The 15,087-nt window shown below is 38.6% G+C and overlaps 3 protein-coding genes across 3 annotated transcripts in view; 2 read left to right on the top strand and 1 right to left on the bottom strand.

The window, feature by feature from the left end:
* The first annotated feature begins 942 nt into the window (after window positions 1-942).
* Window positions 943-7,703, top strand: cipca (CLOCK-interacting pacemaker a). Its single transcript, XM_031759650.2, has 4 exons — window positions 943-1,086; window positions 2,489-2,600; window positions 3,024-3,193; window positions 4,331-7,703. The coding sequence occupies exons 2-4, from the start codon at window positions 2,495-2,497 to the stop codon at window positions 5,123-5,125; spliced, it is 1,071 nt and encodes a 356-aa protein (XP_031615510.1). The 5' UTR covers window positions 943-1,086; window positions 2,489-2,494; the 3' UTR covers window positions 5,126-7,703.
* On the bottom strand, window positions 6,889-11,947 carry zdhhc22 (zinc finger DHHC-type palmitoyltransferase 22). The gene is made up of 3 exons (XM_031759608.2): window positions 11,857-11,947; window positions 9,390-9,947; window positions 6,889-8,924 (listed from the first exon to the last, which is right to left on the bottom strand). Exons 2-3 carry the CDS (start codon window positions 9,943-9,945, stop codon window positions 8,647-8,649), a joined length of 834 nt encoding a protein of 277 aa, XP_031615468.1. The 5' UTR covers window positions 9,946-9,947; window positions 11,857-11,947; the 3' UTR covers window positions 6,889-8,646.
* A 2,177-nt stretch (window positions 11,948-14,124) lies between these two features.
* tmem63c (transmembrane protein 63C) overlaps window positions 14,125-15,087 on the top strand; it is a 37,500-nt gene continuing 36,537 nt past the window's right edge. The window contains exon 1 of the mRNA XM_031759636.2: window positions 14,125-14,201. The gene's annotated coding sequence lies outside the window, so the exon portion shown is untranslated. The remainder of the gene's footprint in view (window positions 14,202-15,087) is intronic.

Genomic DNA, 15,087 nt, shown 5'->3' on the forward strand with positions numbered 1-15,087 from the left:
CTCAACAGTCCAATAATCCCACACCACAGGTGTCATCCTCTGTCTGTTTCTAGAAACACTGCAACATGGAAGGGATGAAGTGACGTAGATATGTTAAATGGCGTTTGTTTTTTTCATGTACCACATAAAGAAAATCTATGAAAATGTAAAAATAGCATTTTGACTGACTTAGTGTTTTATTTCATTTAAATATTTATTTTGTAATAAAACTGTTATGATTGTCAGATTGTCTTGTGTAATTGTTTAGTAATTCCAGTTGTATTCAATAATTATATACCAGTTGTATCCTAATAGATGTACTAACTGCTGGCAGTCTTAATCTGGTTCACATTATCACAAATAATAGCAAACTATATGATAGGCCCTTTACATTTGTAGGCTTACAATAAAATATCAAACACGGTAGATTTTTTTAAAAGACGTTTTTCGGCCTAAACAACAAGTCTGATGGGGTTACGCACACCACAGCGTAACCCCATCAGAGTATATGTCTCAAAACAAGCTCCTCTTTCGCCAACCCCAAGAATAAAACATGTACTTCACCCGTTTCCGTAGCAACCTCTGTGTGTCAGGTTATTAAAGCCCTTAATGGTGTCTCACAGGGAGTTGTTGTTCCCGTCACAGCTCTTAAAGTACACTTCTTAAAACCACTTAAATTACAACCACTAAAAACTGGACTTATAACCTCCATCATCTGAAAACCCTTACTTACTTTTAGAAACTTATCCAGGAGGCTGCCGTAACAGACAATAAAGTTGCAAATGTGTTTTACGCTTTTTTGTCCTTAGATAAAAATATTATTATTATTTAATACTTTCAGAAATGTATTCCATAATAAACTAATTCAAAGCATTAATACTTAAATACAAATCATTTTATGTCACCGATTTGTTTAAAACTATATCTGCGTGAATGCGCGCACGTAATTGTGTTTACCTGTAAGACCGCGTGGAGGGTGTTTATTTTGTAGAGAACAGAAGTACAGCTGGCGTTAGCAACACGGGAGTTGGGTGGCTTTAACTAGCCACATATTTTCAAGCTACTAAAGTCGGATTTTCGCTTTGAAGCAAACGACGTCTTTGTAAGGTTTGTAGAAATTATGCTGTTACTCATATTGCTTATCGATCTCGTGATAACAAGAGTTCTGAGCTAAAGCTACGGTAGCTAGCAGCTAGCGTTACCCAGCTAAATGCATAGTAAATAGATAAAACGTACTGTCGATGATACAGACAGCAGCTAATGTTGCTTTCCATATTTTGTTAATGCAGAAGCACATTTCTGCAACCCTAAAGCTGTGTGTGTGTTTGTGTCGCGTAAGTTAGTTGACGTTAATGGCCAATGTTGACAAAGTTGCGTGTACTGCAAAACAATGCTAGCTGTAGCTAGTTAAGAAGTTATAAACGCTGGACTGTTCAGGATCCCAGCTTTATACCAATGATTGTCTGCACTAACTTCTTTATTTGTTGTTTTTGCTGGGTAAGTAGGACATTGTTTTGTTTTGTTTTTTTAAAGTGTGTCTTGCCATGACTGCCATCGCAGTGAGTGGGTGTGGGAGGGTCACAGGCCCTTCATCCAATCGTTCAGCTCGAGTTTGTAAAATGGGAGACGTAAGGCAGATAATAATACGCTTTTATTATGTTTTAATGTGTTTATTATGCAGCTTAAAACATTACGTAATCCCGTTTGTGGGTGTGCGCCTGCTCTTTTCAGTATGTTGGCAAAAATAAATACAGTCATGTACAGTATAAATACAAAGTGCAGGCCTTAAACGTGAAGTGATGATCAGTCTTGTAAACAATTCAAAGTAGAAGCTTTAAAAAGACAGATTACGTATTAACTACAGGCGAGTGTTTATACTGTGACTGTTGTGCTTTTAGTCATTATACATTTTAAATCGTATATAGTAATGAGTTACTAGGAAAAAATTATAGGCAAGGACAAATTAAGGGAACAACCTGAAGCCTTGACCCTGCTGTGTCTGAGTGATCACCTTTATCTTGTGATTGTTTACATTTATAATTGGCTGCTGTTTATTTATTTGTTCCTAATTTATATTTGTTTATAACTAGATTATCACGTAAGATATGATATGTAAAACAGGTAGGTTTGCTAAGGCCTAAATATTTTAGTTTATAAAGGTTTTTAAAATGTGTAAATTATTAGCAAAAAAAAAAAAAAAATCATTGTGACCCATCTGTCTGTAGCCAAAGATCTTTAAAAAGTCTCGAAATGTCTTCCATAGCCAAATAGGATAATGTGTCACCTGTCATGAAAAAAATCCAAAGAAATGGAATATTACTGTTTTAAAATGGACATGCTACTCGTAGATATTTAATTAGCTGTTTCTCTCCTTCCCAAGACCCTGAATGGATTTAAAAATAAAGAAAAAATGTCATCAAACTGTATCACAAACTTGCATAAGACTGTCCTGGAGAAATTAAGTCGCAGTTATTTAACTTCATCTGTCCGTTTTTTTTTTCCTGTATAGACCATCATGAACCGGTTTAATCGACCAGGCAGTCACAGGACTCTGCCGTTCACCCGGACATCGCACCTTGGAACATGCAAACAAGACCTGGAAAGAGATTCAGGCTTCTCAGGTTTGATTTGCTTACATTGTAAAAAGAAAATAGCATACCTTTTAAGTCTTGTGATTGTCCAAAATATTCTTGATTTTGTCTGAAAGAACACGTGTCTTGACCTGGGATATAATTAGCCTTTACATAAGTACAAATAATGACTATCAGTTCATGAACAAGGTCGACCCTAATCAAATGTGGAGATCTAGGTCACATTTTCTATGTAGGTTATGTTCTATTGAGGACCTTTATTTACAGTATGGGGGTTGACCTGAATTTGATTTAGCTCTTCACATTAAGGTGATAGTATCCTTTTTCAGACACGCTACAGATATTTATCTACATCTGCCACTGTTTTCATACAGCTAATGTTCTTCCACACAGAGCAGAAGTCTTTCTTTTAAACATGATGAGCCTCATATACCTGTCGTGTTGTCCTCTCAGATGCTAGCTCGGAGTACCTCAGCACAGTCGAAGTGACTGACTCTGAAGATGCAGCAAGAAACGGGTCAATAGTCAGCCAGGAGCCAACTGGTCCACAGGTGGCTGTGATGGGAGGTTCATATACTGGACTGTCTCCAATGATCATCATGAACAACTTTGTGTTAAAGCAGGTAAAATATTGCAATATTTGTCTTAACAGACTACTGTGTATTTCATTACTCTTAGAGTGTTTTATTGCTATATTGTCTTTGAGCTGTAGTGCTCAATGGAGCATTGTTTGGCTCATAGTCTCTTAAAGAGTGTTTTGTACCCTGAACTTTTAGAGAAATTAGTTAACAGCTTAATTTTGAATGGAGTTTATTAACTCAAATTGAGCATTCATTTCTGTCTTTGCATGTTGTGGGTAATGCTGTGTTTTAACACTTTCCTTAGACTGTGTATGATCTGGGGCTGGGCTGGTTTTGTTATAATTCAATTGTCCTATCCTCTGAGATCAGCAAAAGTGATATCAATGCTGCTGAATTGGTGGTGGGTTAATGTGCACTCACTGAGGTAATATTATCCACTCCCAGTAAGGCATACCGTGTTCCCCAAACACACTAAAAACAATCATGCTACTGTTTGATGATGATTCAGCCTTCCATAATTAGAGTCTATAATAGCACAGTTATTAGCGGAACATTGAAAACATTATTACATCATTACCTATAGCTGCCTCTCCTTTTATAAAAAAATTTGGGGGGGGGCTACAATTCTCCTAAGTCGTTCAGTCTGTGTTTACCTGTGTAAAATCTCTCACCTGTTTTTCCTCCACTCTACACCAAGCTCTCACCACACACAGTGGCCTCTTTCACCGACAAACACACACATACACCCACAAAAGTTGAAAGCGGGAGATAAACAGCGAACCCGGCAAGCACTCACATGGAGCTCTTGTTTAAATAAACACCCTCTGTTTTGTCTCATTTTGATATTATGATGATGGTTCAGTGTAGCAGGTCCTCCCCCTCACACACAGACACACACACACTTTAGTCATTCATCCATTTCAAAGTGGCAAAAAGGCCTCTTGAGACACATCTGTGTCTCAAGTATCTTATTATAATGCAGAGATGCCAACAGCAGAACTAACCAGAGACATTAAATGTAATATAAATGGAAGAACAAGCTTGACAATCCCTGAGATCATCGACTATAACCCTGTAACTCTGTCATGCACTTTCCGTTTTACAGCTACCGTATTATAGATAGTATAAGAAATGTTTTATAACATTAAAGGTCTGTTTGTTTTTTTTCTTATTTTCTAGCAATCATCCACGGCTCCAGCAGAAAAACAGTGGAACTTTCCTTCACCGTTGGAAATAATGCCTCAGTCGCAAGTGGTTCTTCTTCAACCCATGCTATCAAATGACAACAACAGCTCTCCTAAGACTGGCTCTGAAAACACGCGTCAGTCAAAAAGCTACATGCCCATCCTCAAATCATATCCCAAAATTGCCCCGCATCCCATGGACACACCCACTAAGAGGGTAGGATCCTCAAGGGTGAGGGGGAGTACAGCAGCGGGATATAACCAGCGACAGAGGAGGCATCATCATGGCCACAGGGTGTACAGCGCCCCCAGCCCCCTGTCAGCACTGCAGATGACAGCCCAAACCACATCCAACTTTGAAGCACCAACAAACCAAGCACAGGCAGCTGAGAGTCAGGAGCAGCTTATCAAGTCTTTCTCCTCACAGGTAGGAACCAGCTCCGTGCCCTCCTACACAGATGAATTTAGGATTCTAGCAGGAGACAACAGGATGCTTGATGACGAATTCGAGGATGAGGACTCGATGCGCACTAATAAGCAGAAACGCTTCAGCAATACCTACAACATTCTCAACAAGTCCGGCTTGCTGGGGATCACCATGCGCACAAAGCAGCTGATCAAAGAGAATAAGCGCACCCAAGGCCAGCTGCAGCAGCTTCAGGAGCAGACGACTCTGCTGCTGGAGGCTCTCAGCAGTGGAAACCCACAACTCTGGACTAAACTCCAGCTTTCTCTCCAGGACACAGAAAAGGAACAGTGGGGGGTGAAACCGCAGAGCATCCTAGCTTAAAATATGTACGGACATAATCAGTAGTCCTGAATCTGGAGACGAGGATTAATCAGGAGGCCACAGGATGATTTAATAAATGTGGACAAATTGTGTTAAATATACTCTTGAACTAAACTTTAAGCTTTCAGACCTTTATCAGTAGGTTGTAGGTATTAATCATTTTCTACAGCAAAGTCAAGAAATTAGACAGTTTTGGAGCAGCTGGTTGGATATAAAACTAAAGGTCTGTCTCATATTGCATGTTGTTATTCTGACAACATCACAATTGATATTACTCCAGGACCGTCACTTCAAATGACCAGTCACATTGTTGGGATGGAGTAGCTCTGCAACTTGGTGATAAAGGACTGTGAAAAACCAGCAGAAGTGATATGGGAAGTCAGAAGCTATTTTCAGCTGCTCCCTTGTCACAAGGGGTCCCCACAGTGGGTTGTTCCACATGTTTGATCTGGCAGAGTTATTATTCCAGATGCCCTTCCTGATGCAACCCTAACGGGGATTTCTGTCTCCAGCCTAAATATCATTACAGAGTTGGAGAATGGGAATTCAGAAAATGTGGCATAAAGAGCAAGAAAGTCTGTATAGATGACATATCAGGGTAGATGAATAGGTTATATTCAGTCATATAGTGCTGATCTGCCCTGCCAAACATCTTCACAGGATAGCAGTAATTATATTTGCTGCTTGTGGTGACATTTCCTATACTTCTTACCCTTAGCAGTGTCAACAGTGATTGGTCTAGTAGAGCAGAAGATATCATAGGCATGGTTAACAGGCAAAAATTTGCACTGCTGGTTTAAGTTACATAGCTACTTTTATGGGGAAAAGGGGGGTTGCAGTTGCAGTTTTAACTGCATGTTAGAAAAGGGCAGACTCATTTGCTCTTTTTCTCTTAGTTGCACAGTCGTGACAAAACAATGTGATCGGTCCACAGACACTAAAACGCTGACATCAGATCATGCTGAGGTCGAAGCAGCCGTTCTTATGAGATGGGAGTTAAGAAGCATGCTTGTATTTCAAACCCTTGCCTATAATGAATTTTCTTGCCTCTTCTGTTTCAAAATAGCAAGTATCACTTGCAATAGGGCTATGGCTTCTGTGTCAAACTCCTAAGTGTAGGGATGCACTGATTGTAAAGTACTGACACCAGTGTTTAGCCGATAGCCCAGGCTGATACGTTTTTATTTTTCTCTTTGTTTTGTTTTTGTTGTTATTTAATTATCGTTTCTGAAACAAAAAAAAGTTTAAAATTCTTTCATACTTTTTCACGCTACCTTTTCTCATTAAACCAGCTCAAAATTGATGGCACACTGTAGATAAACACTGGCCTCTCACTTTGATAAGTGTTGTCTTACGTGCTGAGAAGCCAGTGTTCGTCCATATGATTGATTTCAGTTCGTAATGATGTTCGGTCAATATGTCGGTGCATCCCTACTTGATTGCATTATTGCATGCCTTACAGCACATACGAAGACACATGGGGTTTACTCCTTATACGTGGCATGAATGTTGTTAGTGTGGAGAAAGTACGAGGGTTATTTACTTCTTAGATCAAATCCATCTTTCATCTTTGTTCAGCAGGTTACTGTGGTCTTTGTTTTTCTTTATCCTTTATTTCTAAACTGGTAAATCAAACTGATAGAGCCGATGCATCTTTTGTAAGAAGTGTCTTCTCAAACAGTGTCTGATTCACACAGAGTTCAGATGGCTTGCTAAATCGTAACAGTTTGTTTTTCGTTTAATGGAAGTTTATTTGGTGTCAGTATTATTTATTTGTAATGATGTTTCTGACCAAGACTAAAGCTGTGTGAATACTGTAAACAGAGATTATTGCACGGATTTTGCCAGTTCTGGTAAAGTAAGCTTCTTTTTTTTATTATTATTATAAGATAGAAACTTCATACCTACAGCTTGTAGCAGGTGAAGTGCTGTAGCCATATAACTGTGTTGCCTTTGGATTTGTTGCTGTCATGTTCATTCCTGCTATAGTTTTTGCTTATTATTTCGTATTAATTTAAACTTTAAGACAATGAAGTGGGGTTGTTTTGTTTCATTTCTCAGATTTCTGAGTTGCCTCTAAACATAAGCATAAGATAATGTGAATATATATGTTTATCAGAAGCCCTGCACCTCTTTTTTTTTTTTAAGTTAATGTTGTATGTTATGTCAATGCTTGAGCAGCTAAGATTTCTTTATTTCTTTTTGAGCTTAATTTGGGAGAAAGTTTAATATACTTAAGGGTTTCCAAAGATTTATTATTCTTCTTTGAAGTTGTATAACAACCCACAGTGTGGTTAGATAATGCATTCAGTGTTACTGTATAAAAATCATAAACACAAGTTAAATAGTAAGTCTAGGTTCACTTTGATTTGTTTTCAGGACCACGATTTGCATACCCCGATCATTAGTAATTAACCTGAATATTAAAAATGAATCAAAAGCAGTCTTGGTTTTAAAAGGGCAAAAGGAGGGTGGCAAATTATTACAGTTTGGATACTTTTTTTCTGATATTGTCAAGTGTGCTTTGTGTAAAACTGTTGAAGACCAGTGTGTCATTATTAAAGACAATAATTAATCACTTGCTGTGATTTGAATACTTTTATTGGTATAACAGGAATAGACAAAATATCTCTAGAAAGTATACTTATTGAAACCCAAAACCTGTTCGACATGAGCAGTGTATTCGTAGCTGGAGTCGCAGAATAACAGTGAAAAGTCCTTAATAATATTATTATGCAGAGCGCCTTATTATTAGCAGTGTAGTGAATACCTCATCTTTGGGGTCATCTATAAGCAAATAAGAAATGACTTTATGGCACATTGTGAATAATAACCCTGGATAATCGTATATTAATCATCTTTCCCACCCATTTTTCCGAAGGAGCGTTCCCTCTTCACACTGCCTGAGTCACATTACTTTGAGTAGAGTACATCAGGCTAAACATGTAATTGTCACAACAGTATTGTCAAGCCCGGCAGTTTATGCTGCAGACAAACGGCTTCCTTGTCTGATAGCCCTTAACGACAAACGTGAGTCATTGTCATGAAAACTACCCAGAGTTTCCTGAACGTTGCTTTGAAGCATCTTAATAGGATGTGTGGAAGAACATTGCACTTTGATAATCTCAGAGCAGCGCATGGCACAGGCTGTCAAATAATACAAAACTGCAAAGCTGTGAAGGCATGCAAAGCCATCTTTATATTTTCATGCAAGCGTTTATAGTAGTGTAAGTAAAACTGCTGGATTTCCAAAAATGACCAACTTATTTGTCTTAATATTGCCTTTTAAAAAAGCTACCTAAAGGATACACTTAGACTACGCGCTTATTTCACACTGCTTGTATGGCTCCTGTCCTTAAAGGAATGTGTGCTAACAGCTATTTCACAGACTATTTTAAATGTCAAAAAGCATCCTCTCTGTGTTCAAAATCGTTCACCACATGGGTCTTTAGACAGCATTTTCTACAACGTGTCGCTTTTTTGACCTGTGGGGAGCTATTGTTACGATATGCGGTTTTTCCTTAGTCCTGTTTATGGACATCTGCGTCTTCAGAGCACGTCTCCACTGTCTGCACAGGCAGTATAAGGCCAAGGATCCAGCGGGTGCCAAAGACGTCCTTGAGGTTAGCTCTCCAGGGGTTGCGATTCTCTGCAAGTTGCCCTCTCTGCATCTGACACCATGTCTGCCCCCGGGCCACCAGCAGCACCTGCTGACAACAGAAACCTGCACACACCAAACCGATGCCCAGCCACACGTACAGCATCAGCACCAGGAACAACTGCAGGCCTGAGATTGTTCCTGTGAGGAGATATTGAGGAGGAGAAATTACTATCTGTCACATACTGTATATTATTGTTAGAATGGTGGATGGTTGTGGTGAAGAAAAGAGTATTAAATGAGGTCAGTGTATATATAAGTAATACCTGTTAGCCTGAAGCTCAGGCAGACTGACCTAAATGCTTAGTTTAAGACCATTTTGATCTCAGTGAAAGCGAATATCATTAGTGTGGCCACTCCAGCCACACAGCTTTGCAAAAGCCCTGCCGCCGTGCTGTTTTAACCTTCTGTTTGCAAATGGCATCCAATCAGGAGAAAGTTAGCCGAACGTGAATGAACTGAGAGGCTGCACAAAGATCCAGTTTGATATAAATACAGATTATTTTAAGCTGTGAATCTTACAAACTCTAGCAGACTCCATCAATAAAAATATTGAATTTGTAATTGGTGCCCCCTCTGAGATATCAGCTTGAATGGAAAACTCACCCATGAAGAAGTAACCAGTGGAGAACGGGAGAAGAGTCAAAAAGGTCAGGGGGTTCTCAAAAGAGATCGAGTACTCCACTGTTAGAAAGGCCACGCCAAGAACCAAAGAGTATAAACATGTGCAGGATGTGTAGATGCAGAACATGATGAAGTAGCGCATGTTTTTGTTGCCGATGCAGTTTCCAGTGAAGAAACAGTGGTGGTCCCTCTTAAGGATAACCTTCTTGCAAAGTTTGCAAAAGTGACGGCCGTTCAGGAGGTAGTGCGCGTCCACTTTATCCGAGCAGTGTGGTGAGCACACTGGAATCACAGTCTCGTTGGCACTCTCAGCTGGGTATTTAATAGTCATTATGTAATTCCCTAACGCATTGAACATCAAGAAAAGGAAAATAACTGTATGTAAAACTTTGGACCCCTCCAGTGATGTACCCTGACTTGGGAAAATTGTTGGTATGAAGAAGCCAAAGTGCAAAATGAAGGTGACTGCTGTAGCGGTGAAAAAGTACGCAGGTGCTACAGCGTTGAGAAGTCTCAGTTTTAACATCCGGGTGAACATATCTGTGTGGGAGCAAAGAACACAGTTAGCAGAAGAAGTGCAAGTAACTGTGAAAGTAACTGCACAGAAGTTTCTGGTCAGTTTGAAATGTTCTTATTTCTGAAAGCAAAACACGTTTTGTTTTTATCTAATATAACAAGAACAATGACCCAAAATGGCATGTTAAAAATCATGCTGATTTAAGAAGCAACACGTTTGACGTGTTCAGTTTGCCGGTAGTCACAAAGCCAACCTTCCTACTCAGTTTATTCATCTGATGGTGTCCCCAGTTCCCCCAGCAAACCACAGAGAAGTATACCATGCTCATCATCAGGATAGACACAAGTGGTGCAGCCGTCCTCTGAGGCCGATCACCATTTCTCGGGTCTTACTCACATTTGAAAGCAGATGAGTCTTCCAAGACCACCTCCATCACTGATACATCCAACCACTGAAGAATCATCAGAGTATTTCTGTAGGTGGTTTTTTGTATTCTATAGGTGCATATACACAGTTGTAGTTCACTCATCATGGGCATCATACTCCCTTTACAAACCTCCCCACGCTGGCTCGTATGGGTGCGATTTAATGAAGATGCTGGCTCAGGATTAGTCTGACATCTGCTTTTTAAGGTAAAGGTCCTGATGTTTGCACAGTTTTGTAGAGGGAGGAGTACTTCCTGTTTTATAAAATCTGTTCTCGCTCTCTCTCTCTATTTTTATTTCTTTTTTTATTTACTGCTTGAATTAACTTTATTCCTTAAAGCAAGTACAACATGATGATTTTCCAGTCCTTTTTTTTAAATTTAGAGACTATAATCAGACTGAGACAGCCAATCCAGGCACTTATTTAGCCGCACTTAATGCTTCTCCAATCAGCACACTATTTTCAGTTGTGCTGACATAATTGGAAAATGGTTTTTCTAATGACTAATCAGGCTTTTAATATAACAAACTTGCATTAGGAAACACAAGGTGCCATCAAACACACATTTGCTGAAAATAGGTCTCTGTATACAAACACAGATATTCATGATGAATCACTCTCAACACATTTTTTACCGATTTTATGTTAGATGCAAACACAAACGTGCAGCCCAAATATTCCCCCAAACAGAAGATACTATGGTACAGTTTTAGGAAATAGACAAAACAAATTCTCAGCTTATGAGGATTGCTAAGTACCTAAAGAATTGGCAGTGCTGTTTGCAATTTAAGGGGCATCAATAGTCTTAATCCAGCAGTAAAGTCATTTACTTGTAGGGAGATTATTACATTAAGATACTTGAATTAAATAGTAGCAAATTGGAGGGAATGACCCTTCCAAGGACACAGTTTGGTCTGAGGAGAGATCAGGTAGTTCTTCCTTTCCATTGTGTACAAGTGCTTGCTCACAGGGGATAATTGTTTAGTTCTATGTCTACTGTTGAAGGCTCTTTACCTGACAATATGAAACCCTGAAATAAATAACACTGAATTTAAACCATTTAAAAAGAGCATAGTGCAGAAATGTGAATAGAAGAGAGAATGTAAGCCTGCTGCTTAGAGTTAAAAACTAATTTCTGTGCAAAGTGGGGGTGGGGGACTCCCAGGGGCCACTGAGAATAGCAGTAATGTCTTATCCCTCCTCTGTCATCGCATAACCTGCAGCTCTGAAGGATGTGCAAATCACAAGATAGCAAACGACGAAAAGGAAAGAGGGCGGTCTCGCAGACCAAATTTAAAAGTTGGTCTTTACGTCCCTCATTAGAGGGCATCGACACTGTGGATGCTACAGAAAACAGAAAGCATTTATAATATAACTGTAAGGTAGTCTCCTTCGTGTTCTGTTTTCTTTCAGAATTACATTATATCGTTTCCAGCATGATAATGATTGCGCCAGTAATGTTATTTCCCCATAATTTCATCTCCATGGCGCGACGCATCTGCCTACCTGCAGATGTCAGAGAGCGGAGGAGCTGTCCTTTCAGCACTACGGCGCCTCGGAGCTCAGGAGCTTCTTCAAACGCACACAAGAAGGTGTCTTTGAGAGGCACTGACGTCGTTTTTACATCACCACATTAACTCCTTTGTCTACCGCCGCCTGCTGGTCCGGATGCGTCCGTGTTCCTCTTTTTCTTCACTTTTCCCTGCTAACAAAACAAAAAAGAAATTTAAACAAAGCAAAACAAGTATTATTATTTTCACATAGTTATTTCATCATATTTACTTCCACATTCATCTATTCAATAAGTATATATTTATATAATATTACATTTTACAAGATTATTTGTCCTTCACTTCCTTTCCATGTGAACAGCTATTATTATTATAGCATGTGAACAGTCTGCAGTGTTTAGGGTCAATGCAGGAAAGAAAGAATTCAGTAGGTGGCAATGTATCCTCAGTTATCTGACCTCCCATGCTGTTAGCGCAGAGGTACATAAGCTAATTTTAGCAGTTACAATAAAACAAGCTTCACTCACAGGATGTAACATGCTCAGTGCATTTTCTTTCTTTTGTTAACATGACTTACTCTCACAAACACTCCATACTAAAACACATCTTGTTGTGCAGGAGTCATAAAGGTATCAATTTTCAACATCTAACAATATAACAGGAAATTATAACTCCATTGGTAAGTCTGCATGTTTACCCATCACCCAGTGGACCACCATCAGTCAGGTATTGGCCTCCCCCTGTTAAAAACAAATATTCTTTTTATTATTTTTCTTTATTTAAAGTACAATTAACTTGAGCACTAATACATTTTGCATCATATCTGTTACCAGGTTAAGTTTTGAGATAGATCCTCAGTATCCTTAGAGTAATGTCTCTAAAGAACTTTCACTTCATTACTTTAGTCTAGAGACCTCTCCTTTAAGGTAACATAGGATTATTGTTAATATTAAATCCTGTTTCATTGATATTGAGATTTCTTTTTCAAAAGACACCTGTCTGTAAAAACATATACTACAATATAAACAGGAGATATTATATGTGTTCATAAAGTAATAAAAGCATGTGCAATAGGGAGCACAGGTAAATAAATATAACCTTTTTAAAATTTTCCTGTGAAATATTATATTGTAGCTTTAAAATCTTTTGTACCTCATTCCTTCATAGGAAGCAAAGTATTTACAAATAATTTTTCCAATCTCATTGTGAACAAGAGGCAAAGCCAACAGTGAAATCGCCTGTGACCACACACTGTAGGTAGTGCATTAAAATATAAGAAGGGACCAAAGGTAATTGGACAACTTTTAAAGTTCAGCCACACTGTTGATCTCTTCTAAATGCGAAGGAGGATGGAAATATGAAACCGTTTCAGGGTGGAGGAGGAAACATGCGTATAAACAGTATCAGATATGGGACTTTATTTAACAAAAAGTTGGGAATTTCCTTTGTTACAGTAAATAAAAATGAAATAAGTAGAACGACATATACCTTCGATAACGTGAAATGCAGTATATTAAAGCAATTATCTTAGTAGGTTAAAAATAATCAGAAATTAAACTAAACATAATACGCAACATGCAACATATAATATGATATAATATAATATATATTAAAACATAAAAAATAAAATATCTTCAAAAATATCATCACAAAGAAATATAAAACAATTTAAACAGTCTACTAAATGGTGTGTGGTGGGGCAACGACCATCTGACAGATGAATAGTGACTGAGTAGTTGTAAAACAATGCTGTATGTAAAAGTTGTTGTTTTGTATCTACACTTGTGATATATTCTAAAGTTTTTGTAGATTTTTTATAAAGAATACAAAATATAGAAATAATGATAAATGTATATTTAAAAAAAACAAAGTAGCTTTAATTTAATAATGCTTAATTGTTTTCAAATATTTTTCCTTAATATATTTAAAAACATGTATTTTTTTAAGTAAAATATACATATTTTTCTGTCTTAAATGGAATAAACCGTTGTATTTGTGGGATGTAAACTGGAGTATGTAAAATTCAATTTCAGATTGCTGTGCATTTGGTATTCAAAGTTAACATTAAAAATATATATAGTTAATTTAACCACCTAAATCGACCTAGCTAACTTTAAGGTGGATGTCTGGTCAAATATATCTTTATGTTACTTCGAATAAAACGAATAAAATTTTGTTGGCGTCACCATTGCTTGATGGTCCCTTAACGCCTCCAAAGCAGGTGTTTAATTGTTAGACGGCCCCTGCGAAGGTGGGAGTTTCTCTTGTTTCTTGGCGTTAAAGAAAAATCAGCAGCATCTCTATCACCGACAGACCTCAGCGATAAGGGAGTTTTACAAGGTGAGTGAGGTAAATATTAAAGCCGTGCGTGCCTGTAGTGATAGAAATGCAAACCGGAAGGCTTTACTGCGCTATTAGTGGCGCAATCGTTTTCATCAAGTTACGGAGCTGAGGGAAGGTGGGTGTGCAGGCTGCTGTAGTGCTGCAGTAAGCGGGGGAACTGAGAGTCGATAAAAATGTCTGATTACGGAGAGCAATACCTTTTCCTTTATTTATAAAGATCTTAAAGTTCACGGTACAGTGTGGTGGTGGTGGTGGTGGTGGTAGTGGTGGTGTTGTTGTGGCTGGTGAGGACGAGCCTGTCTCTGGCAACGTGTCAGACTACTACACCCATACCAGGTGCATCATTTCTCCTCTCTGTCACACCTATTGTTCCCGATTGTTCCTCGTGGACTCAGCTGCGTGGCAAACCTTGTGTGAGCATCGTTATGTGTAACTTGGGGAGCCCGTTTTTAATAAAATAAGAAGCCTCTGAGGCTTCCATTCATGCTGCCACCCTCTGTCTGTGTAGCCTGATGTTGTTCAGTCTGGACTCTGTTGGAATCGCACAGAAAAAAATGATACCGGTCAACTTCTTGTGACTTGTTGATTCGATGCTTATCCGGCTGCATATGATGTGGGTTTTAACACAAGGGTTACCCTGTAAAATAAATGTGATTCTTGAGGTACACCGAGGTTTTACAGTAAGTAAAGCTAGCCTTTTCGGTGCCTTTTCTGACTGTGTTTTTTCTGTTTTCGGAAATTGGGCAGAGTACTAAACTGACATCTGGTAACATTTCCACCCGACTGTGCTGAAAGGACGTGGCCTTAAAAATGCCAGATTTGCTATGGACTTTTGACATTTTAGTGGAATACAATACGTCGAACCATAATGAGAGCCTGGGAG

This window comes from Oreochromis aureus, linkage group 19 (assembly GCF_013358895.1).
Source record: "Oreochromis aureus strain Israel breed Guangdong linkage group 19, ZZ_aureus, whole genome shotgun sequence".
Taxonomy (NCBI): domain Eukaryota; kingdom Metazoa; phylum Chordata; class Actinopteri; order Cichliformes; family Cichlidae; genus Oreochromis; species Oreochromis aureus.